A 24,994-nucleotide genomic window follows, 5' to 3' on the forward strand; every position below is an offset into this window, starting at 1 on the left:
TATCAGCTTTAGCCACACCATGCTGTAGATGCCATAAAGCCAATCACCCAAAATCAGCCCTTGTGGGTCCTATTGCAATGCATCTTTCATTGTTCTATTTCCCCAAAGTACCTAGAGATGTTTGCAAAGCTCTACAAATCCATTTCCAGCACTTTCCCAGATTCCAGTCCTTGTCCTTCCTCCTGCCTGGCGTGGCTGGTGTGGAGCAGCACCCAAAGGGCGTCCCCTTCACCCACCCAGTGCCTGGGCATCCCTCTGGGATCACCCAAACCCTTCTGGATTTTCCATGGGAGATCCTTCAGGAGCTCCAGTTTGGTGTTGTTTAAAGGACTTCCTCCTCTTCCTCCTCTTCCTCCTCTTCCTCCTCTTCCTCCTCTTCCTCCTCCCCTTCTGCATTCCACCAGCACCCAGCTCTGGAGCTCCAGCAGAGGAGGGAAATCATTTGTATTCCTCTTCCCATCTCCAGATCATCTTCAAACCTGTCTAGACATTAAAGCAATCTGTTTGCTGCACTGATTATTCCACTTGGCTGTGTCCCCTCTCTTAAAATACATAGATTATGCTGAATTAAGTCCAATTTCATCCAGAAACCAACCAATTATTTTCTTCCTTTTCCTCATTATCCAAGAGATTCTAAATGATAGCAATAAACAGCAGCAGCATCACCAAGGAGGAAGGGGATGGGAAGGATCCTCATTTCACACTGAATCATTACTTGTTAAACAATAAGCCTTGAAATTAACTTTCCCTCCTGACACCCCTGCATGCACAAATGCAAATAAAATGATTACAGCCTTCATCTTGGGCAAAAAATAATGCTCATGGATGGTTCAGCTAATCTTAAAGTCACCCTGGAATTGCAGCCCTGCTTGCTCCTATTTATATTGGTTAGAATTCCACCTGATCATGGTTTAAATCCATGGTCACCCAGGTCAGCCCAGATCTAGTCCTGGCCACTTTATTTATGGCTGCACTGCAGTATATGGCTATTAAAAAAACCAAATATTTCCTGACAGCTCTCGGGGGAAATCTACAGTTCATAATTTCCTTTCATGGTACTATTAATACTTCCTGACAGGCTGAAAGCCAGTTGTTAATAATCTGGAAGATTTCCAGGTCCTTGTCTAAAATTAGCTTCAGTTTCTTCACTTCTATTTTTTTTTTTTTTTTTTTTTTTTTTTTTTTTTTGGCAAATCTTAACCCTGATCCAGAAATTTCTGAGGCAGGAGTGGCAGGTGGATGCCCTGGTCCCCTTTGTCCAAGCCTTGAACCTCCTGGTTCAAAAGAGCTTTTCTCCAACTCCAAAACTCCAGGGATGTTTTGCTCAACTCCACCTCCCCTTTGGGAAGAAAGTTTGGTGGATTGGTGAATTCTTTGTGTCCAGTGGAGAAAGAAATTGCCTTTTTGGTTTTTTTAAGGTGTTGTGAAGGCCACCAGCTGGAGGACCAGATGTGTAAAAGTGCAGCAGCAAAAATAATAAATACTAAAGATACTGTTTATTTGAAAGGAGAACCCCATAAAGATATCACAATGCCTTTAATATTGATTTTAATGAAAAGATCTGGGATATTTAATGTGAAGAAGCAAAAGATTAAACTGCCAACACCTAATAAGAGACTTTAGGGCAGCACAAATGAAAGCATTGCTGGGATATCAGGCTCAGAGAGAAACAACTGCTGCATGAGATCTTGAAAGAGATGAAGTCCTCAAAATATCATTGTAAAAGTTTATCAACAATTCCTTTATTAACCTCCATATCTCTGAAGAAACTTGCACACTGTCTTTTGATGATATTTTCATTTTGATCCTCTTTTTACTGAAGAAATGGGAATTTTGCTGCTGACTTCAGTCAAAACAGAATCAATTTTTTAAATCATTATTACACTGATAATACTTGGAAGTAGATATTAAACTTTTCACCTGGGAAGAACAATGTGTGCTCTTCATTCCCAGTGCTTGGTGCCATCAAGATCTGCAGCTTTAGTGTTTGTGAACAAGTTAAAAGAAAAGTAATAATTGTTCAAAAGTGATATTATCAGATTTGGTAAATTTAACACTTTCAGATCTCTTCAAAAACTTTATTTCATAGTGTATTGTATTGAAAACTGATCCACACTTGCATTTCAGCCAGGCCTTGGAAGCATTTTTATCAGACTTTTTCCATCTCAATGTTTGCTCAGTAATTGCTGCAGACTGTATCAAATGATTGGGAGAGAATCTTCTTCTTGTTGGAAATGATCTTCATGATGAAAACTTCTAAATTCTAATTCACATGGAAAATGTTCTCTCCTGTAGTTCCCACAAATCTCTGAGGGCTGAACTGATGCTTTCATCCCACCAACACTTCCAGGACAGATTTCACTCAGCTGTTGGAGGTGCATTCCCACTTATTTAGGGATTAAAATGAGAGCAGCACTGTTTTAGCCAAGAAATGAGCAATCAGCCCTTTCAGGCTGATTACTGGCATTGCATAGTGTATAAATTTTTAAAAAAGGGTGTCAAAATACAGCTCCAAATGTGGTTGTGTGAGAAAACTGCACCTGGGTTCAGCACAAGGGCTGGGATTGGGTTATTCTCCATTATATTCATTATCACTTAAGCACTTTGCTGTTGAAAGACTTTTTAATGCTGATTTGTCAACAGCACGGCCCACTGGGGTTTCTACCTTTCATCTTTGTAGTTGGGTTAAGTACAGCAAATTCTCTCACTGGCTCTTGCCTGTGCAGACAGGGTTATTTACAGCTGGGAATGCCCACAAAATGTTTGGCCACTGCACTGAAGCAGTGCAGATACTCATGAAAGAATGGATGAATGAAAGAATGGCACTCCCTGAGACCTTTCCAGCAGTTCCAGTGGGATCCTGAAGCACTTGGACACGTTCTGCAGGGCACTGATGGCCGAGGAGTTTCTCTTTTTCAGCATCCTGCTTTAAGCTCCCTAATGGTTGCTGTGAAAATAAGAACACAGGGGAAAAAAAAAATCAAAATAATTTTAAAGATATTTAAATCCTGCTGAGCCTTGTACTTGACTGTTAAAGAACATGTGAATCCTGACAAGGATGTTTAGAATCACAGAATGGGTTGGGTTGGAAAGGACCTTAAAGCCCATCCAGTGCCACCCCTGCCATGGGCAGGGACAGCTTCTGATGCCCTGTGCAGGCTGCCCTGGAACAGAGGCTGGGCAGAGCTCCAGAATAAAGCAGGGATTCATTCAAAGCATCTCCTCCATGGATCCACCTTGGGCAGCACAAGAGTCCAGCCAGGGCTGCACCCAAGATGAACCAAAATGGCCCCAAAATGCACGGCCGGGCACGGGCTCTGTCCCTGGGATCAGTTCTGCTCCATTTGCACCTTGCAGTTCATTGTCCCATTCCAGCTTTAGCCCCTGCAGTCCCATCCTTGTTTTTCTCTCTCCAGCCCATGGTGTTTGTGCTCCTGGGCTGAGATTTGGATCATTTGTCCTTGGTGCCCAGCTGGAGCAGGAATTGTTTTGTGTCCCTGCTCTGTGCACAGAGCTCACCATGCCCTGATGTGAAGCTCAGACCCACACACTAAAGCAGCACAGAACCTGAAAAATAGAAAAGCTCAAACCTGAGGCATCACTTCCACTATTCCAGGCTGCTCCAAGCTCCATCCAACCTGGCCTTGGGCACTTCCAGGGATGTGGATCCACAAAGTCCCCATGTCAGGACCATCTCAATGCTGCTGAATCCATCTGGGACAGTGAGTGAGGCCTCATCAGACACCAGAGCAAAGTCCATCCCATTTCTCCTCAAATGTCCTAATGTGGGGAGTTTAAGGCACCAAAAGCCTCTGTAGTGTCCCACCATGTAGGATCTCAATGTCGCCTGAAACACAACGAGCTGTTTGCTCGGAGTTAGGAAAATGTTTTGAAAACACAAGATTTAAACCCTCCCCGAAGGCTTTATGCACTGAATTTGAATTGCAAATGAGCCCCAATATTTTCAGTTTCCCTAGGAAAAGTAAGCAATAGCAGTCAGGAGTGAAAACCAAATGCAAACCCAAGTCCTTTTGTGAGAGAGGAAAAACAGGAGCGATCGGTATCGGAAACCTTTGTTAAATAGCACGGGGTGCTTCTCTCCCTCAAAATATGGTTCAATAATTCTAAATAAGCATGAGAACTCCAACAGCATACGTAAATCTTGCTGGAGCCTGGCAAACTGGTCGCTTCTGCTCCTGCTCTGGTAGCTGCAAGTGTTTGCTATTCACTCTGCTATGGATATCTGGAAAATAGTTTGAGTGCAGAAAGCGCCTCAGGGATAAAAAGTTTGAAAAGAAAAATGTAGCTGTATATCATTGGCATTCATGAGAAAATTCACATTAGATGCCTTGGAATCAGGTGCTCAGGAGACAATAGAGAGATCAGGAGCAATGGTGTGCCAGGAATGCAAGCCTGCCTGGGACAGACTTATTTCCTGGCACATGAGGAATACAAAAGTGTGGAAGGCCAAATTCAAAAGATAATAGAGATGTGTGGAAGCTGGTGGGAGGGAAAGCTGAGGCTGCAGAATAAAAGGGCTGTGCATGCACTCTCTGGATTAGAGCCTTTCTCTCCACATTTCCATTCCTTTCTTCTGCCCTACAGATCTCATCCTATAGGTGGTTACACCAATAAACCTGGAGTGAAGCTCCCCCACCAGCACCACTGTGGCATTTGGCTCCAAATCCCTGCTGTTATACTTTTTATTTTTTTTTTTCCCCCACCAGGTCAAAAAGTTGCTCTTTCTGCAAACAAAGCTACATTTTGCCATGGGTAAAAATGTCAATTTGCTGGAATTTAGCTGAGAGCAAAATCTCATCATTCCCAGGGCCTGACAGGTTTTACCCCAGTTCAATGTCACATCACCACCTGAACCAACTTTTACTTGCAGAAAACTTAACAGAAAATTGTGGCAGAAGAGGGAAATGGGACCCATTTTCATGAAAATTCAGATGACACCAGAAAAGCAGTTTTGTCTTTTGTCGCAGATTTGGTCTTGTAAATATTTTGTTACTCAAAAAATAAATGGTTGTAGAAATTAAAGGTCTTGAAAACCAAAGCCTCAGCACCAGGTCGGGCTCAGTAAAGAACAAGACATTAGCAGTTAAATTAATGTGTTAAATATATGTCAGATTCTTTTAATTAATAAATGAATCCACAGCCTGTTCCCTACTAAATTCCAAGGAAAAGAGCAGTACAACTGCAACCTCCAGCCACACAACAAGCCAGCCTTTCCCTCCGTGTGCTAAGGGCCAAGTCAACACTCAAATCCCATTTTTGACTGAATTTTTCAATATCCCAGATGTCCAGGAGGGAATGTTTCATGACAGCAATCGTTTTGTGAACTTCCTTTCCAATATTACCCAGAGTGTCTGCAAGGAGGAGCAGGTGCAGCTCAGCCCATCCACCCAGAGCCATGGCTGACCTGGGAATTTTATCCTCCTTTTCCCATTTATTCACCTCCTGGATATCCCTGTGAGTCCCACACATTTGGATGTCCCAGGAGCAAATATCTCTCCTTCCTCTCACATCAGAGATGAAAATGACAGGTATAAAGTGTCTGAGGACTGAGTTCTTTCCTATGGACTTGTTTTCTCTAATGGGAAAACAACAAAAAATGATGTTGCCTCCTTCTGTAACAAACATATTTGTATAAATTACATCCTGCTGACAAATGGACACGCAATCAGGATTTTGAGGGGGAAATGTAATGTTTCCCCCATGATCATATTTAACATATTTTGTTTTCCATCCATCTCTCTGCTCAAACCATGGCATAACAATTAGAATAAGTGATAGCAGCACATCCAGGAAACAAAGGGTATGATGGCAGAATTTATCTTGTTACATTTCTTGATTTAACGCCAGTCTGGGATTTCTAGTCTGAACCAGACTTTCCTTATGCTATAAATATTTCAGTTTTTTCATTTATTCTTGATTTAGTTTGACAGTAAATAATCCCATGGAAGCAGCTGTTGGAAAGATGTTGTAAAAAATATTAAGTGCCTGCTCGCCAGTTCAGTCCTTGTGTATGTCAAAGGGAAGGGAATAAAACAGTTGGGTAACTTAAAGGAAATATTTGTGTGTGTGTGTGTGTGTGTGTGTGTGTGTATTTACAGTAATGCCCCATAATTTGCAGTCCTAGGAGCAGAAGAATTACAGTTCTGAGGACTGATCAATTCCTTCTATGAATACAAAGAGTTTGGGTTGGGTATTCTGGATTTTGGCAGCTGCAGGTTCTTGTTTCAGGGTTCCAAAAACTCATCCAGAACCCATCAAGAGGAGAACAGAAAGCAGGGATGGTTTCAAAAGGATATTTCCTTGCAAAAAAAAAGGGATCTGTCCTCTTGGAAAAAGCAGAGTCTGGCCAGTTATTTGGCTTTTATTGGTTATTTTTTGCTTGGAATATTTTTTGTTTGGAATATCAGGAAGCATGTGAGTAACTCTGGAGGGTCTAAGTCCATTCCCAATTTTCTTTGGTAACTCTTGCACCTTTAGAAGGGATTTCTGCACTAAAATAAATCACACACACCCAATGTGGAAGGAGCAGAAACTGAATATATTTGAGAGATCTTGAGGAAAAGGGTTTGGGTGGGACCAGCACTGGGAGGTGCTCCCTGTCCAAGAGAACAACCACAGAAAAATCCCCAGCACAGGAGGGGAATCCAGACTGAAAAGCCAAGGAAAACACGTGGGAATGTGCAGAATTCGAGGCAATAACTTGAGCAAAAGGAGATAAATTGCAGACAAACGCTGGTCGTTATCTGCTAACAGCCAGCTTGGCACCCACCAGGATGATTTGTCAGCAAATGGGAAATTTGAGCCTCCTCACCCTGGGGTGCTGCTCTACACAGGCCCTGGGTGCTTGGGGAATCTTCTCCCTCCTGCAGGGAAAAAAATCTAAACCTGGGACAGGTACAGTCACAAAATTAATACAGGAGGAATGGGATGACATCTAAGTAATTAATTAAAATCCTAACTTACATTTTTTGATCTGAAGGGATACATTCTGTTCATGAAGGACGAGAGAAAACAAATTTAAAGAGGGTATTTTTATTTTTTTTTATCTCAGATATCACAGATATGTACACGAGCCTCAAGACAAACATTGACAAGCAGGAGAGAGGGTGTGAAATAAATATGATGTGATTCAATAAGGGAAAGCACCAGGAACAATCAATGCCTACCTTCAGTATCACCAGGTGGTTTAAAGGAGGGGTTGGAGTGGAACCTGGACTGAAGGCAAGTGTTGTAAAACAGCACCCAAAAGTATTAAAAAAGGAAGGAAATATTGATCGAGGCTGTTTAGGTGCAGTTGCTGCCGCTTTGGGCAGGGTGGATATATAAAGGTACAGCCCAGCTCATCCTTCTCTGTTTCTACTTCGACAGAATTAGAATTTAATACTTTTTAATCCTTTTCCTTTCAAACACTTATAAATTTTGCAAATGTTCTTCAGTAGATCACAGCTGTGTGTGAAGTAGGACATCGTGAAAAGCTAAAAGAAACTCTGGGGTTTTTCCATCCTCTTTTGCCAAAATTTAGAAGCTTGTCAAGTTTTGATCGTTCCTCAGGATTTTACGTGTCTCCCTTGAGACCACCTGCATTTGTATAGTTGAAGTTTATAGAAAATATTAACAAAATTAAGTCCCTTAGAGAAGTGGGATGGCTTCCAGAAGATTTGGATTTCTTCATTTTCTAAAAAACATCTCTCTCACTCCTATGAGCAATAAGTTCCAGGGCAACCCTGGATGAGATCTTTTCATGCTGCTGTGAAAAATGAGACAAGTGAGAAGAGAATATGGATCCATAAGTGTGCCTCATAATTGTAATTTCTCAGTGGAAAATTTTCAGCACTTAAAAGGTTTGGAATGATTTCACAATTTTGTAAACTCATTTTATTAAGTGATTTCTGGTTTCAGCTGCTTTATGAACTGATCCCCCACAGTAAATCACTCGTTTGCCCTTTGGGAGTATAGGCCAAACAGATACTTTTTCCTGGCTTAATTCATCATCTGTTGACTGAAATGTCAAAGGAAATTAGAGATAATTGTTATGTAAATCCTTACTGGGGATGGTTCATTTCTGGAGGATCAAACTTCCCCCAGAAAAGGTGGCTTTGTGTTTTTACATGGGCTGTGTGTGACATTGTGATCCCTTCTCCTCCCCTGAGATCAATGATTGATCACATTCACCAAAGGATCCTGCCTGGGATCAGAGCCCCACCACACCATGGAATCTTGGAATCCCAGACTGGTTTGGGTTGGGAGGACCCTAAATCCCCTCCAGTGCCACCCCAGCCATGGCAGGGACACCTCCCACTGTCCCAGGCTGTGGAATGTCCCCCCCAGTGTCCAACCTGGCCCTGGGCACTGCCAGGGATGCAGGGGCAGATTCTGGGAATTCCATCCCAGCCCCTGCCCACCCTGCCAGGGAACAATTCCCAATTCCCAATGTCCCACCCATCCCTGCCCTCTGGCACTGGGAGCCATTCCCTGTCCCTCCATCCCTTGTCCCCAGTCCCTCTCCAGCTCTCCTGGAGCCCCTTCAGGCCCTGCCAGGGGCTCTGAGCTCTCCCTGGAGCTGCTCCTCTCCAGCTCTCCCAGCCTGGCCCCAGAGGGGCTCCCTTTGATGGAGCAAGAAATATCTTAAATTTTGATAAACATTTCGGAGTTGAAAAAAGCTCATTTTTCCAAACACCTTTTCTTCCATCCCAGCACAGTCTGGCAGAGGGACAGGCAGATTTTTCTTTCCTACTTGGAGAAACTCCCTCCCATCCAAGAGGTCTCTGTGTCACGTGGAGGGGATGGGAGGAACCCCAGCATTACCTGTGATTTTCATTCCAGCTTTGTGTCATTTTGGAATGATTTTTGTGCCAGGACGATCCTATCCTATCGCATTCGTAGTGCCTGAGTCTCCAAAAGGGGCAGCAGAAGGTGATTTTACCTGGGGAAAATTTTGGGGTATTGATTTGGAGTCTGTACTTTAATTGCCCAATATCTCTTCCTGTTTTTGCAGAATATCCAGGTAGTCACAGGAAGACACACTTTACTTTCTTCCACTGATTGGATGGGAGGAATTTTTGACCTTGGAAAGTGGAGATGGTGTTGCTATGGAAACTAATAAGCCTGCTGCCATTCATGAGCTGCAGCACAGGTAAAATGTTCCACTATTAGTGTTTGTGATTGATAAATCTCTGCCAGCGTCATAGTTCCTGCAGAAAGGAGAAGCAATTACCAGAATTAACAGCCCTTTTTTGTATGAACAAGTGACTAAGGAGCTTTTCATTAGGACACACTTTAATTTTAAGCAACTCCAGGTGCTGTCTTTGAACCAGAAAAGCACTTTTCAGGAGCATAAGAAAGCTGGAATCCAGGTAATAGCTTCAAAAAATAGTCTAAGCTGTAACAGTGAGAAAGAAAAACAATTGTTACTTGGGTGACAACGTCATGAAAACATTTCTTGGCCACAATATCAGCAAACGAAGCTGGATTGAAAACCAGACCAGTTTGGGAGCACTGAATTCATGGTTTGGATTCCACATTGCATATCACACCCTCTCCAAGTGCTTCCATGCAAGTGAAGTGTCTTTAAATCACAGTTAACTGGAAGGCAAATTAAAATATTTATTTATGAAGGGTGAGAATCACAAGGACTGTCAATATAAATGCACAAAAAGGAAGGAAAATCTTGCTTAAAGCCCATAGCAAATGCAATGAAAAGGGAGTGGTGATGGAGACCATCATCCTCCCACCCTGACACTCCTCAGGCTGGGATCAGAGGGCAAAATGTGCTTGGAGCAAGCAGGAATGCTTCCCCCCATTCTCCTTCTTGAGTATCCCCCGTGTTTATTTAAAATATCAACAGTTTGTAGCACATTGTGAGGTAAAATGTTCTTTTCTGCCTGGCTGGGCATTGCTCACAGTGAGGGTTTGGTATTCTGAGTTCACTCCTGCTCTGAACCTTTCCTCTAATTAAAAGCATATAACTTGACAATGCTGCTTCATAGAGCCATAAAAATGGGATTAACTCATGTGGCTCATTACAGCCTCCTCTCCAAACAGGCACTGAGTGGGAACTGAACTCTTTGAGGTTCTAATGAATTTGGGGATGGACTGACCCTTCACACTTGGCTGTGATAGAAACCATGACAACTGACTTTTGTCTCCAATTAATGCATTGAACTCTAAATAGCCAGGATATTACTCATGTACTTACAAGGAAATTGTATTAAAGTAACCTCAAATGGTACTTAAATTAATTATGTAGTGCATGAGTCAGCAGCTGTTTGAAGTGAAGAAACAGAGCAGAGGGCAGACTTCAGTACCATTTTAAAATACAATTTAAATGAACCTCGATGCTGTTTTATCTAAATGTGAAATGTAAACCTCAGGATAAAAAAAAAAAAAAAAAGCAAATCTCAGGATCAGACTTTCTGTTAAATCAATACAAAGTTGCTATTTCAGTAACAAACAGCCAGCACATTAAAGACTAAAAATCTTGGAGTATATAAAATATTGTGATATATAAAATATTCCAAGCGAGCAGTCGCTCATGTAAACCCAGCTTTGCTGAACTAATCTCAACAACCACTAGGACCCAAATGTTCCATTTAATTCCTCATTGTCCCACTCAGCCCTCAGTAAAGCACTTGTACCAGTCTTTCAGAGCACTGGATTCCCCTCCAATTCCTTGATTTCTTGGGAAATACTGGGAAATAGATGGTGGTCCTGGAATCTGAATGGCAGGAGGAGCAGGAGAGATGCATGAGGGACAAGATATTCTCACACCCATGGTTTGTATCTCCAAAAAGAACCTTCTCCTTCATTTTTTTTCTCTCATTTTCCCCCCCAGGCTTTAATTTTTGAAACTTTTGTCATCTTCATCATTCTTGCCAGAGGATCCTCTTTAACAAGCCCAGTCCTGGGCTTTAAACCTGAGTTAAAAGGTACTGGGAGCTCACTCTTAGATGAACATGTTCAGCTTTTAAAGACTTAAAAATAGCTAAAAATGCAAATGCTCCATATTCCCAGGCACCAAGAGCAGCCCACAACGGCCCTTTTGTCCTGCTCCTGCTCTCAATTAAAGGAACAGCCAAAGCTCCCACTGACTTCACTGGGATAAGTTAATTTATTCCTGGGTATAAATTAACTCCATTGATTTCAGCAGAGCTCCGCTGATTTTCACTCCATGACATTCTGAAATATGCCTGATGGTAACAGTCAAACTGCACTTATGGCAAAACTTCTCTGATTTATCACATGGCAGGTCCACATCAATTTAGGAATAATAGAAATGAGTGGGAAGGTGAGGAAGCAGCGCTGATGCTGAGCAGAGCAGTTTTGTGGGCTGGGGATGGAAGGGTAATTCTGGGTGTTGGATGGCATTGGTCACTCATTTCCTCCTTGTTTCTACCTCAATTCCACCTGACATGCAGAATGAAAATGATTCTGACCTATAAATTAATTTTAAATCTCAGGATTAAATGTGCTGTGCAGAAGAACTGGATATTATTAGCCCCCCAAAATGGCAATTCAATTACTCAAAAATCAAACTGCCCTCTATATTCTCTTTATAGGCAAAAAATCGTGGAAAGAATAATGTTCCCTCCAACTCTTATTTTCCAGCAAAGCTTTTTTATGTGTCTCAATGAGGGTCTTTAGGGTTTTCTTGCAGTGCCTTAGGGGGCAAAATAAAATAAGGTAATGCATGCACAGTGACACAGCGAGGGAACAGATTAGAATTTTTTTTTTCATAACCCATTGCTATTTAAATGAGATAATCTGATCTAAGCAGAGCACCAGAGGCAAGAAGGGTGATGAAGATAAACTCAGAGATCATTGCTTTGAATTCTGTGTACTTGCTATAGGGATGTACAACAACCATCTCCTGACAGCATTGAAATTTAAGCATTATTTGATATGAATATGTTAGGAAAGAGCCTTCACTTTCTGGATTAAAGATGTAGGCAGGATTTTGGGAAGTTGGAATGAACAGACGTGTCCAAAGTGCTCAATAAAATAAAATCATTGTCTCTCAACACCAAAACTCCCTCAGGTTTTCCTCCTATGGCTGCTCCTGGATTGTGCTGCTTCCTCTAGAGCTGTTGTGCAGGGCAGGCTGCCAAGAACATCTCGATGAGACAGAATTTTATTCTCATTTCTGATATCATATTTCTGTCCTGAGTGTCCATCAGATGCACCTCAGGCTGTTCTTTGGGGGTGCCAGCTCAGTCTCTCCATCAGGTTGGAGGAAATTCCATCGCCTCTCTCCCTCTCTCTGGTCCCTCCATTCTCCCCCGTGTCAATGAGGAATTACCTCCTGATAATTCCAAGGGTCTGCCTGCCTCCTGGACAGCTGATCCCAATTTTCTGTGTCCCTCCTGTTCCTAGAGGGAAATGACACCTCTTTGACCTGATTCCTGGTGACTTCTTCCCTTCAAATAAATCCCTCTGCACACATGGAGAGGTGGCCTTTGTCACTGGCCTTTGTCACTGGCCTTTGTCACTGGCCTTTGTCACTGGCCTTTGTTCTGCTGATGGTCATGGCCCCACCATGGAAGCAGAGGGAATTCCAGCATTAAAGACAAGGAAAGAGCAGAATGGCACCGAGTTCTGTCAGGCTGTGGACAGCAGAAATATCCCAAGCCAGTGTGACCTGAATTTGGCAATGAGGCATCGGCTGTGTTCTCACACGGCCCTTTGGCTCCTTGCCTCCAGATCAACCCAAGGTGCAACCCCCAACCTCCCAGGCTGGGCTTTGGGCCCATCATTTGGAAACTGTTAAATTAGAGAGAGACATTTCCTGATGCAAAGTGTCCTGATCCTCCTCTGGGTCACAGCAGGATGAATATTGAATACATCACATCCCACACTCTGCCTGCAGTGTCTGGCAGATTTATTGTTGGCATAACAGCACCTTTAGGGATGGAACAGCACACCATATATTTTAAGACAAGTGACATCTTTGCTATTTCTAACAGCAAAATGTGGAGATGAACTAGTCCAGCCTGGAAATGTTGAGGCTTCCCTGAACAACCAGAAGCACCTGGAGATCTGCTGATGAGTCAGACAATGATAATAATTGGGTGTCCCTTAGACAGCATGCAGGTTTTCATGGTTTTGGGAAATAAAAAGTTGAATTTCTGGGAAGGACTTGCAAGGCTGGTACTGCAATGTCCCTCCCAGGAGAGGCAGCAGTGACATTTGAGGAACTTTTGTTCTGTGCTGTGGGGTGCCAGGAGGTTCAGCTCATTCCCCAGCATCAGTGGACAACAACCACCCCTGGTGCAACAGAGCCAGGAAAAAAGGGAACCTCTGAAAATGACATTTAGGGGATGTGAGAGGGGGTCTGAGGCTTTCCACCAGCCTGACCTAAACCCACCTCAGAGCTTTGCCCTAGAGTGGACACCACATTTCCCAAGGACTCTGTCACCCTGATTTTTTAAGATTTTTTAAGCTTTCTGATGCTTACATTCTTGTAATGAACTTTCTCACACACTTTCTGTAAATAACTCATTATTTTGCATTCTTTTATGGAGGAGGAGACATTTGATGGGCTGTTGGTTTGTCCAGTGTCATTGGAGAGGTGGCACTGTCACCCTCCAATCCGCTGTCACTCTTGGAAATCTGTAATTGTTGGAGTCAGGAAATAAACTTCCCTTTTCTTCACCTTGAGAGCAGCATTGTGTGCTGTTTTGTGTCCTGCACTGACAGGACTCCACGCCACCCCAAAGCTGGAGCCAGGAATTGTGTCCCACATTCCCTGCCAGGGGCAGGACTCATCCCACAGAAGAATCTCCCTCATTGTGCTTCATCTCCCAGAAAAATCCCTTTGTGGGATTGCCCTGAGAGCAGGGACCTGGTGGAGAGGGCTGAGAGCTCAGGTTCCTTTAAGGTTCCCCCTTAGATTGGGGCCTGCATCTTCTTCCCTGTCAGGGCAATGTCATTTATGGCTCCTAGAGCGAGGTGGAGATGCTGCAACTCCTGGCTGTGAATTCACCAGAGTTTTATGTTTTCTACATGGCTCTAGTGTCTAAATTCTTTAGTCTGAAAGGCTGTGTCTATTTTTATGCTGGTTGAAATAATTACTGGTTCCCAATCTTTTCAATTAGTTGCTTTGCATTATTTTTTTCCCCTTTTATTTAATTTTACGTGATTTCTTCCTGTTTCATATCAAACCATTTTATCTCCCAACACAAAAGGCTCATTAACTTTTTAAAATAACATCCTGGTACTTTAGAAGCCATTAATTTCTTTTTTCACTTTTTTTTTTTGTTGCAACAGCTTCAAAGACAATTCAATTTTACTTTATTATCACTGCCAAGAAGTTGAAATTAGCAGGTGATTAAGCACTTCAAATATTTTGAGCATTTTCTATTGTCAACAATGGCAAATTTAAGTATAAAGAAATTAAACTTAAGAAAGCACAATAATATATTACTGAAACAGTTTATTGAAGCACAACATTTTCAAGGAAAATTGCTGCTTTTAAGTAATTGCTTAAACAAAGTAATTGTTTAAACAAAGAGTAGGATTAGATCAGCTTTTAGAGATAAATTATTCCCTAAAATGGTTGAGGCTCTGGCACAGGTTGCCCAGAGAATTTTGAGATTCCCCATTTTAGAGCTGCCAACATGGATTTTTTGGAGTTTGAGAACCAAATCCACTCCCTTTTAATCTCCACAACCAATGGCTTAATTGAAGAATGGACACTTGAAACCTTAGGTTTTATTATGGAGAGAATGATGGCCAAAAAATCATGGAATCGCTGAAGGGTTTGGGTTGGAAGGGACCTCAAGGATCATCTGTGATCCTACGTGAAATTGAGAAAAACCCAGCTGGAGTCTAATTTTCCACTAGCAGAAATGAGAATTTCTTTTTTTTTTTTTTTCCCAGAAATCAGACCTTGGGAATGCAAAAGAAAACCCCAACCCACCCCCCCCCAAAGAAAAAACAAAACCAAAAACCCAAAAACCAAAATAACCCCAAAAAACCCCAGAGAACAAAAAAACCAAACCCCAAACCAGATGAGCAAACAAACAAAAAAAAAAAAACAAAAAAACAAAAAAAACAAAAAATATTAAAAAAAAACTTTAAAAAACCCCAAAACACCAAACCAACCAAACAACCCCCCCCCCAAAAAAAAAAATTATCTCTACTTTATTTTGACATGAAAACCTGACATGGGTGAAGATCTTGCCCACAAACTTTGAAGTGCTGCAACAATATCTGCGACTTCCACGTAATCACAGGCTGATCATCCCTCCCATTGTTTGCAGAAGCTGGAAAATAAAACGTCTGGGGTTATTGATTTGCTACTTCTTTTTCATTTAGCGCCTATTGATCGCTGTTTATGTGTGTGTTTTTTGTTGAGCAGGAATTAACATTGAAAACTTCTTGGAATTCACTGCGTTCACACCTACTTGACATTCCTAGGGAAATCTTGCTGCCACAATCCCACTCCAGCTGGGGGTTTCAAAAATGGGCATTTTCTCCTCTGACCTTGGCAGCAAAAAAAAAATTTTAAAAAAAATTAAAATGTATTATTAAAAAGCAAAAATATTTTTAATGTATTAAAAAAGAGCATGTTTTTAATGTATTATTATTGTTGTTGGCACTTGCCTGGGACAGAAAATGTGGTTGTGCCAGAGTTTGAGCTCCCAGAGTGATTTCCGACCCCTCAGGATGATTTAGGCTGTGGTTGTGGTGCCTATTGTACAAAATAAACCTCTTGGCGTTGGGAGGTGTTTTTTCATCCCAGTCTGCAAGAGGAAATCTGGTGATTGCCACAAAAAATTGCTTGTGGAGTGTGGATGGGAAGCGCTGGGACAGTGGGAGGGAAATACGGATTATTCCAGCTGGACGGATGGAAGTGTCTGGGGTAGCTCTGAGCTGCTCTCTGAAGCTGCCACAGCTGGGCCAAAGCTCTCCTTTCATTGCTCTTGTGATATTCAGGTCCCACAGTTTTCCCAGTTTTAGCTCCCAAAACAATGGAAATCACAGGCCAACCACACATTTCCCAGGAGACTGGATTATAGTCCTGAGCCAGCCAGTAATAATGTGAATGGATGACTTTTATTTACCTTACATTTGTTTTTCATCCTCCAGAACACCCCTTTCCTCTATTACTCCATTCATATTTAGGATTAAACTCTTAAAAAAAAATTAAAAATTAAAGGCAGCGTTTAATTGTCACGGAATTACAGAGTTGCAGGAAGTGCAGGAGCAGCCCCACATGTGAGGATTTATCTCAGCAATTGCTGCGGTTGCTGGCACAGTTATCCCCATTGCCATCCAAAGGCAGACAAAGCCCTCTAGGGCTGCTCTTGCAGGAGGTGAGAGGGGAACAGGAGGGCAAATCTGGGGTGTGGAGGCAGAGCTCAGGCACAGGGGGGACCTGCAGCCCCCATTGCCCTGGGTCTCTGCTTCCCCCTGTGTGCCCACAAATCCACCCAGAGCTGCCAGGCCTTGTCCTGTGGGTCAGACACTGCCTGAATTCCCTCCTGCTTTGCAGCATTATAAACTTTATTTTGATATATTTGATTTTTAGACCCTCGTAGAGTTTTAGCAATAGCACTTTTCCCCCTTCTGGTTATGGCATAACCAGTATTTTGTCCTGTGTTCAATATTAATATCTGCTTTATTGTTCTATTCTAATTACAATCTCATTATGAAAGGGGCCCTATGTTTTCCTGTGACAGATATTGCATCTCATTGTTAGTGAATCTTGGGTATTCCATGCTTATTGTTATTAATAATTTGTAGCAATTGGATTGGAATTAGAATATTACTTTGCTAAATCACTTTTGCTGCTAATTAAGGCGCTGTGTGTGACATTGTTTCACTCCAAACATCATCGTCCTGCTTTTCAGCCTGCTCTAATTACCTGTAACTCACTCATTTCAGCTCAGAAATCAGGTCTGTTCATCAAACTCCTTCGAGCTCTGCCGCGGTGGGAGCTGCTCTTGGCGGCAATGAAAAGTTCTCGTGGCCCAAGATATTTGTAATGACAAATGCACCTTTCAGTGCAGCCCCGGAGCTCCTCAGAAACAGAATAATTGTCCTCAATGCTCCCAAACACAACGGAAGGAGGAGGGTTCTGAGGGAAAATGTCGCTGTCGAGGCGGTCATAAAGCAGAGACCGCAAGCAGTCTCAGTTGGCAACACTTTATTATTGAATATGGCTGATTTTTATACACTTTCCAATTGTTTATCTTTCTTCTATCTTTACTATTGGCCACAATAAATCAACATAATACTATTGGTGAGAAGTTATAGTGACTTAATTAACTTTCTAAAAATGTTTCATCCAGCTGCAAAGTTCTTCTATCTTTCTTCTCTCAGTCTCCTTAGCTACAGCCTTAAAAAGAGCTCCTTATCAGTTTCTTCTTCCTTCTCAACTTCTTCTCACTCCTTTAACTAACAAGCCCGCTGTTAGCCCCTTCCACAGGAAAAGTGAGAGGTGACTGAAAAATTCCAACTCCTCAAGGCATCAGCAAGGAAGTCGCTGTGGCTTTAAATTGTCTTTGTGAGGTCCGATCTGTCACACTGTTTGCTGGGGTGATGTTTCCTCTGGAGCAGCAGCAGCTCTTCGATATTTTCCTGGGAGCTTTGCTGGCTTTGGTGCCGAGCAAGCAGGAGACGCGCAGAGGTCGTGCTTGAGTCGCCAGGGAAAGCTCGCGTTAATGGCCTGGGGTTCCTGGCACCGGCAGGGCTCTGTCCCAGCGACAGAACCTCTGACATGTCCTGAATATTGCAGCGGTTTGAGGAAAAGCGGAGAAAAAAGGGTTTATTTCTGCGCAGTTCTTTCTGCAGCCGTTTTAGGGGAGTGTAAAAAAGGTGTGGAAAAGGTGCAGATGTTTGTGCTGGAGCTGTTCTGCAAACAAACCTGCACGCACACAGGCAGCAGCTTCACCTTTCTTGTGTCAAGGAATCACAGAGTGATGGAAAAGTTTGGGTTGGGAGGGGTCTAAAAGCTCATCCAGTGCCACCCCTGCCATGGCAGGGCCTCCTCCCACTGTCCCAGGTGCTCCAGCCCCAGTGTCCAGCCTGGCCTTGGGCCCTGCCAGGGATCCAGGGGCAGCCCCAGCTGCTCTGGGCACCCTGGGCCAGTTTATATCTGTATTTATTTATATTGGCTCCCCCAAGGTTTTACACAGTGGCAGAGGTAGAGAAGGGATTCTTCCCAGGAATATTAATTTGGTTTTAATTTAACAATCTTCAGAATTTAATGGTAAAGTTAAAAAAGACAGATTTGGTCTGGGTTTATCTGGGGATTTCAGGGTGGGTATAAATGGCTGTGGGAAGAATCAGGGAGTCACAGAATCAGAATGGTTTGGGTTGGAAGGGTCCCTAAAGATCATTTATTCCCAACCCCATCCATGGCAGGGACACCTTTTGCTATCCCAGGTTGTTCCAGTTCTGTCCAGCCTGGCCTTGGGCACTGCCAGGGATGCAGGGGCAGCCCCAGCTGCTCTGGGCACCTGTGCCAGGTGTCAGCACCCCCAGCTCCAGCAGCAGCATCCCTGCACCCCAGGCAGGAAGGCTCTGGGGCAGGCAGGGGTTCAGGCACCACTGCAGCACCACTGCAGAGCCAAGGAAAGGATATTTCCATGGCAGGTTATTTCTGTGCACCGATCTCCAGTCTGGATGGGTTGTTTACCACCAGATTTCCTCAAAAGCAGATGCCAAGCTCGTCATCATTTGGGAGAATTGTCTGGGGAAGGAGCAGCCTGTTGGAAAATCAGAGCTCATTGTCCCTTGGGAGTGGCCTCTCCTCTGGGGCATTGCTGGGTGCCCTTGGCCAGGCTGGGTTTGCTTTGTTTCACTGCCCAGGAGGTGCCCAGGCTGCTGCTCCAAAACCTTGGGATAGTCTCCATCTCACCCCAAAAAATTTAGGGTGCTTTAGAGTAAAATCTATCCAAACTTTGGCTCAATCCTCAGAAAGGATTCCCCCCCAGCCCCCATGTGATTTATGGAATGCAATTTCTTCATCCTCTAACATTGTCTCACTTCATACACTTATGCCAAATCGTTGTGTGATGATTTATTACTTTTCCTACAGCTTATAAAAAATTTGGTATCAATACAATGTCAACAAAACTGTAGGGGTTAATCTCCAGCAACTTACTGAGCATTAATCAGATTAATATTTCAGTCATATTAGTCTAAAGCTACTAAAATCACTGATGGTATAATACAACTCAAATCAGAATATAATGTGATACCTCCAACTTCTGTTTCTATTTAGATTTATTCTGATTTACACTGAACATGGCAGAAATGAAAAACTTTTCTCTGTGTCTTCCTTGTACATTTGTGAGTTTGCAAAACACAAATAGTTTGCTCTAGGCCAGAGAAAATGTAACAATTTATGCAACAGATATTGAATTCATATTTGCCTGACAAGTGACCTTATCAGCTATAACTTGTCATCTCCTAATTAGTCTACATTTATTTTATTCACTCAATTAACCCCCAGCCTCTCCAGGAGATAAGTTGGCGAGACACGAAATTATGTGTGGTGCTTCAATTAAAATGGTGCTGCACATGTACTCCACAAATTTGCCTTAAAGAAAGGTAAACCTCATTAATATCCCACCAGTCTGACTGCAAATTAAAATGGTTTTATTGCCGGTGATGCCACTGACTTTCAGTGCTCACTGGAACAATGTCTTTTCTTCAAATAATCTAAGAAAAATCACGTAAAACACAGTGAGATTTAGAGAGCAGACATATCTATGTATTCTTAAACTCTCCTTCCCAAAGAAATGCCCAAGTTCTTCATTAAAAAAAAAAAAAAATCTACAGATTAAGAGTGACCTGAAAGGTGAGAACCTAGAATTTGTATGGAAAAGAACAAAATTCTATGAACAGAATCCAGCCTGATTCATATTTTGTGCTTCGAAATAACTTGGGTTAAGTGTTTTGGATAAAAATCTGAACCACACCACCAACAGAAATTCATGCAAACTTTAAGGAAAGCAAACCTGAATGAAGATTTCTGTCCCAGTTTGATATGTGTAAAATGCTTTCGCATATGCACAATTAATTTACAGGAGGAATTGAGACAGGAGATTTGTTGTCAGCCCAAGGGTGGACATCCACTGCAAGTCAAAATAATCAAACAAACATTTATTGTATTGCACTGACATTTTACCAGATGTCTGCATAGTTTTCAAGATATTAGGGATGTGAAAACACAAACACACAGAAAATGAACGTGGTGAAATAGGACGTGTTGTAAATTCAGCTGGATGCAATTATTGAGGAGAGGGAACATGGCACACCCTCCTCTCTTTGCTTGGAAACTCTGCAGTCTAAATCTCCTGAAATTAGAGCTGAATCCATCATTGATTATGTCACTGCCCAGAAATATGGCCTTGGGCAGATTTGTCATAACTCTGCTGGCGATGCTGCACCGTGGCCATCACTCAGGAGGATACAATTTCCCAAGCACCACAAGTCAAGCAAATGTGCTCTCAGCAGCCTTGTGGGACAAGCTCTGCTGCAGATGGATGGCACCAGGCCGAGATGGATGGCAGGGACAGGGCAGCTCCTCACACACCTCTGGGCTGTGATCGGGCTTGGGGCATCAGGGAAGGGCAGCACTTCCACTCTGAATCCCACAGCAACCAGGGGAAAAGGGAAGTGCTGGCTGCCCATCCCTGGAGCTGTCCAAGGCCAGGTTGGGCTTGGAGCAGCCTGGGACAGTGGGAGGTGTCCCTGCCCATGGCAAGGGTGGGACAGGATGGGATTTAGGGTCCTTCCAACCCAAACCGTTGTGTAGTTCAATGATCCAGCCTGCACTCAACACTTGGCCTTTTGTGTTCACATCCTGAAAATCTCCAACATCTCTATATTTATTGATTTATTTATATTATTATAAATTAATTATTTATATAATGTATTAATATGTAATACACAACACATAATATAATATATAATATATAATATATAATATATATAATATAATATATAATATATAATATATTATATATTATATATTATATATTATATATTATATATTATATATTATATATTATATATTATATATAACATATAATATAACATAAAATATACAATATACAATATACAATATACAATATATAATATGTTACATGTTGCATCTAATGCATATTAATAGATATTGTTATATTTATTAACACCTCTTGATTTATTTTGTTTTATAATCTCATCCGTATATTATTTCCCCTTTTTGGATTTCACCTTTCTGTTTCATTTCACTTTGTCTTTGCATTTATTATATTTCACTGCTCACATTACCCCCACAATTTTAACACTCCGTCCCAGCTCAAGCGATCACAAGCAGCCCCTACATGGAGTGTCCTCCTTTCTTTGGCATCAAAACACTTTCCATATTTTTTTTTTCCCCAATCTGCTGCAGTTTGAATTTCACCACTGGCAGAGATGAGATGACTAATCCAATTTCCCTCTATGCAAAGAGTCCTCTTGCATTTCTCTCTGCACTTCTACTTTTTCCCTGAATAGCCGTCATTTAATGCCCCGTTATCTTGGATGGCACTCATTTAGTGGTTTATTAAGCAGTAATTCAGCAGCCTGTTATCAGTTCCTCCTAGAGCTGGGGAAAATATGCCAGCCAAGTATGCGAGGTTTCCGCAGAATTACAGCGGTTTTGTGATTTTTGGATTAGAGAAAAATTACCCCAAAGTAATAGATATGAAATGTTTTCCCTGCATTTCATTATTGGCCCGGTGCTAAAGCTCCCATCAGGCTATTCCTGCTGTAGATTGTCTGATTTTTATTTCTTTTTCCAACCCAAGCAGCGAAATTCTACAAAAAACACAGAGAACTCAATGGACTGAGAAGTCCTAAACCTGGACTCACTTTTTCTCCTGCACTCATGTCCTTTCTGAATGTTTCCAGGTGGGAAGAAGACATAAATTAATTTTTAAAGCTTCTTAAAAACCAGGGAGTTGAAGTGAAATAATGGGAAAGGGTAGAACCCAAAGTGTGAAGGGATCAATGTAAATCCCAGCTGGAAAAAAATGGGTTTGCAAAACGATTTTGATGACAGAATAGGTGAAGGCTTGATTGGAAATTAAACTCGTAAAAGTTGATGAAAATGGTATTTTTTAATAATAAATCATTCCTGTTTCCTAAAATGGCTGGATTTTAACAAATAATGGAAGAAGAGATAAAAGGGAGGAGGTGAGAGGGTGATGGAGCAGCTGAACTGGCACTGGCCAAGGAACAGCTGCCAGAGTTAGGGAATTTTTCATATCTGCTCATGAAAAGCATTTCAGGCTCTGGCTTCCCTCTGGAAACTTGCACAGGAGGTACAGGAGGACAAATGGCACAAACTCTTCCCATTTGGGTTTCCATGTTCTCCAGGCTCCTCTCTGGGTGACACCTTGGAAAGGGTTAACAGGGCCACCTCAAACCCCAGGTTTGGGCTGCTGCTGTTCCTGTGCAGCTTTAAAATGGCATCAAACACTGACATTAGGAGGGGAAAGAGTATCTAAACAGCATCATTTGCAATTTTCCCTGGATTTTCAGCCTGCTGACATGGGCAGCAACATTTCCACCTCACGTGTCCCTGGCTCACAGCCCTTCCTGCTGACCCTTCCCTTTCCAGCTCTGCTCCAAGGCAGAATTTGAGTGCAGCCCTATCAGCCTGCATTTCCCCCCTCCTTTCAGCTGGGTTTTGTTTTGTTGTTTATGCTGTCATTTCTTTTTTTTTTTAAATTTATTTTTTTTGTAGAACACATCAGATAAAGGTCATTTTTCCTTGAATGGAAAAGCACAGTGATTTTGACAATGAGACATTCCCAGCTTGCTCTACATCAGAAATGTTGATATTAGCTCCTCTAAAATAGAGAGCAGAGACAAAAATTGCCTGAGTACTCAGTGGCTGGAGTCATTTCCCAAAAAAAGAGCATTTGCAAAGTTATGCTTGTGACTTCTGCTAAATTCCAGGGTGCCATTACTGGAAGGATTTTAACTTCATTTGCGTTTACTCAGGAAAAGAAAAAATCATCATGAAGGTATTAAACAGCCACAAAAGATGATGGCTTCAAATAGTGTCTTTTGGCTGATCCATAATCATTTACTTTGGCAATTTTATTGGGGAACATTAAGGCTGATCACTAACTCTGTGTTCCTAATTATTTCTGAAATATTGTGCTGTTTTCTGTGCTGAAATGCAGAACGAGCAGAGCAGTGGGCTGGATGGGATTGCAATGTTCTAACTGGGTTTTAATCAATGAGTGATAATGAGAGCTTGTGTTTTGACTTTCCCTTCTTAATTGCCAGTAATAAAGCAGATCCTCATTGATGATATTTAGCAGAGTTCAGTTCCATTCATCTCTGTTTATTCTATTTATTTTGAAAATGCCTGGGAGCTTTCAGCGGGCTAGACACAATAACAGAATATTCAATGCTAATTATATTTTCCTTGCCTGATATTTTCCACAACAGAGGATGATCCTGCCTTTTCCTGGGGAATGGTTGCATCTCCCTGTTTTCAGCAGGTGTCTGGAATGCAGGAGGAGTCAAAGGATAAAACCATGTCCAATGAAATCCCAACCACATTTTGCTATTTAAATCTCTATTTCCCTTCTGCTGCTCATGATAGTTAAGATTTTTTTTGGTTTGTTTTTTTTTTTTTTTTTTGGCCAAAATAAGAATTAAACATAAATATTCTCAAGATGAGGCACATCTGCAAGTGCTTCTGGCCAAAAAATCTCATCCTACCCAAACAGCCACAAAAAAGCCAGATGAGGTCTGATTTATCTCAGGTAGATCTTCACTGGCCAATTGTCAATTTTGCAACCTGATTTTTGGTTAAGAAAGACCATTTTTTTTTCCTAAAAGTATAAGTTCCAAATGTAGTTTTGATCCTTCAAATGGATGCCAGTACTGTGATGACAAATGCAAGTGAATCAGTCAGTCAATACAATAAATATTTTGATAATATCCTGACTGAATCATCTAATTTAAATCAAGACCTGCCTTAGGTTAAAAATGTTTTAAATACCCCTTGCATTCCTCTTCAATTATATGTAAGAAAATAAAGAGTTTTTTAATCTTGCCTGGATCATTGCTTGAGATGATTTATACCCCAAGATTTTCTTCCTGAGTTATCAATCATCTGAAAGCAAGAAGTAGGTGGCAGCCTGAAATTTCTATATCAGATCTTTCTGTGTCCTGAGGAATTTTTGCCGTGGCAGTAATTTGGGCTACAAAAATAAATGGTCTTCATGTGTTTTTCTATTATCTTCATGATCTCAATTATTTGGAAGTGTTATCCCAGGATATAAACCTTGTTATCTACATATAAAATCATCACTGATGTCAGGGTCTTGCAGCAATTCCTGACTGGTTTATTCGTGCCTCTTACTTCAGCCCTAGTGAGAAAAACAAGCATCTGGGAAGGAGCCATTTTGTTCCAGCTATTCAAAATAAATAAACCAAATTTAAATAACTTCTACAAGGAGCTTAAACACCCATCTGCATTATAGTGCTGTAGAATGGAGATTGTATCTGGATTTCTACAAGGTCTGAGACTCTCAGTGCTGCAGAACCAAAATGCAACTTCACATTACAACAATTTTGCTGTTGAGCATAAGTGGGAATTACCAAGTGTGGCCTCTGGAAACAAAGATGAATCACTGCTTGCTTTAGTAAATTCAAATTATTTGCAAACAGGTCTCTTCAATGATTTCTCTCCATTCCAGTGTGGCTGGATCTTTGAGTGCAGCAATTCTCCTTTGTCCCCTCTGTCTCCAGAGTCCCTGGATGGGAAAGAAGAGTTGCAAAGACCCAAATGGGTCTGAAATTTCCCCAAATTCCTTTATTGTTTTCCCCTCATTTTCTGTGTAAGCAGAACTGCAGTTTCTCATGTTGTTATGTGCTTATTCAAGCCAAGGTTTCACTCTCACATTAAGAAGGCATTGTCAGGGCATCTATCAGTGGAATTTGGGAGTCATCACACAATTCCAATGACAAAAAT

The 24,994-nt window shown here is 41.8% G+C and overlaps 1 protein-coding gene across 4 annotated transcripts in view; it reads left to right on the forward strand.

The window, feature by feature from the left end:
- The window catches only part of CNTN6 (contactin 6), a 131,339-nt gene that overhangs the window by 14,261 nt on the left and 92,084 nt on the right, over positions 1-24,994 (forward strand). For 3 of the 4 annotated variants that reach the window (XM_077184629.1, XM_077184627.1, XM_077184628.1), the window contains exon 2: positions 9,017-9,154. The exons of the other annotated variant lie outside the window; for it this stretch is intronic. In XM_077184629.1, coding sequence (XP_077040744.1) covers positions 9,100-9,154 — 55 coding nt within the window. In that variant the 5' untranslated portion in view covers positions 9,017-9,099. The remainder of the gene's footprint in view (positions 1-9,016; positions 9,155-24,994) is intronic. 4 annotated transcript variants of the gene reach the window in all.

This window comes from Agelaius phoeniceus, chromosome 11 (genome assembly GCF_051311805.1).
Source record: "Agelaius phoeniceus isolate bAgePho1 chromosome 11, bAgePho1.hap1, whole genome shotgun sequence".
NCBI classification, from domain to species: Eukaryota; Metazoa; Chordata; class Aves; order Passeriformes; family Icteridae; genus Agelaius; species Agelaius phoeniceus.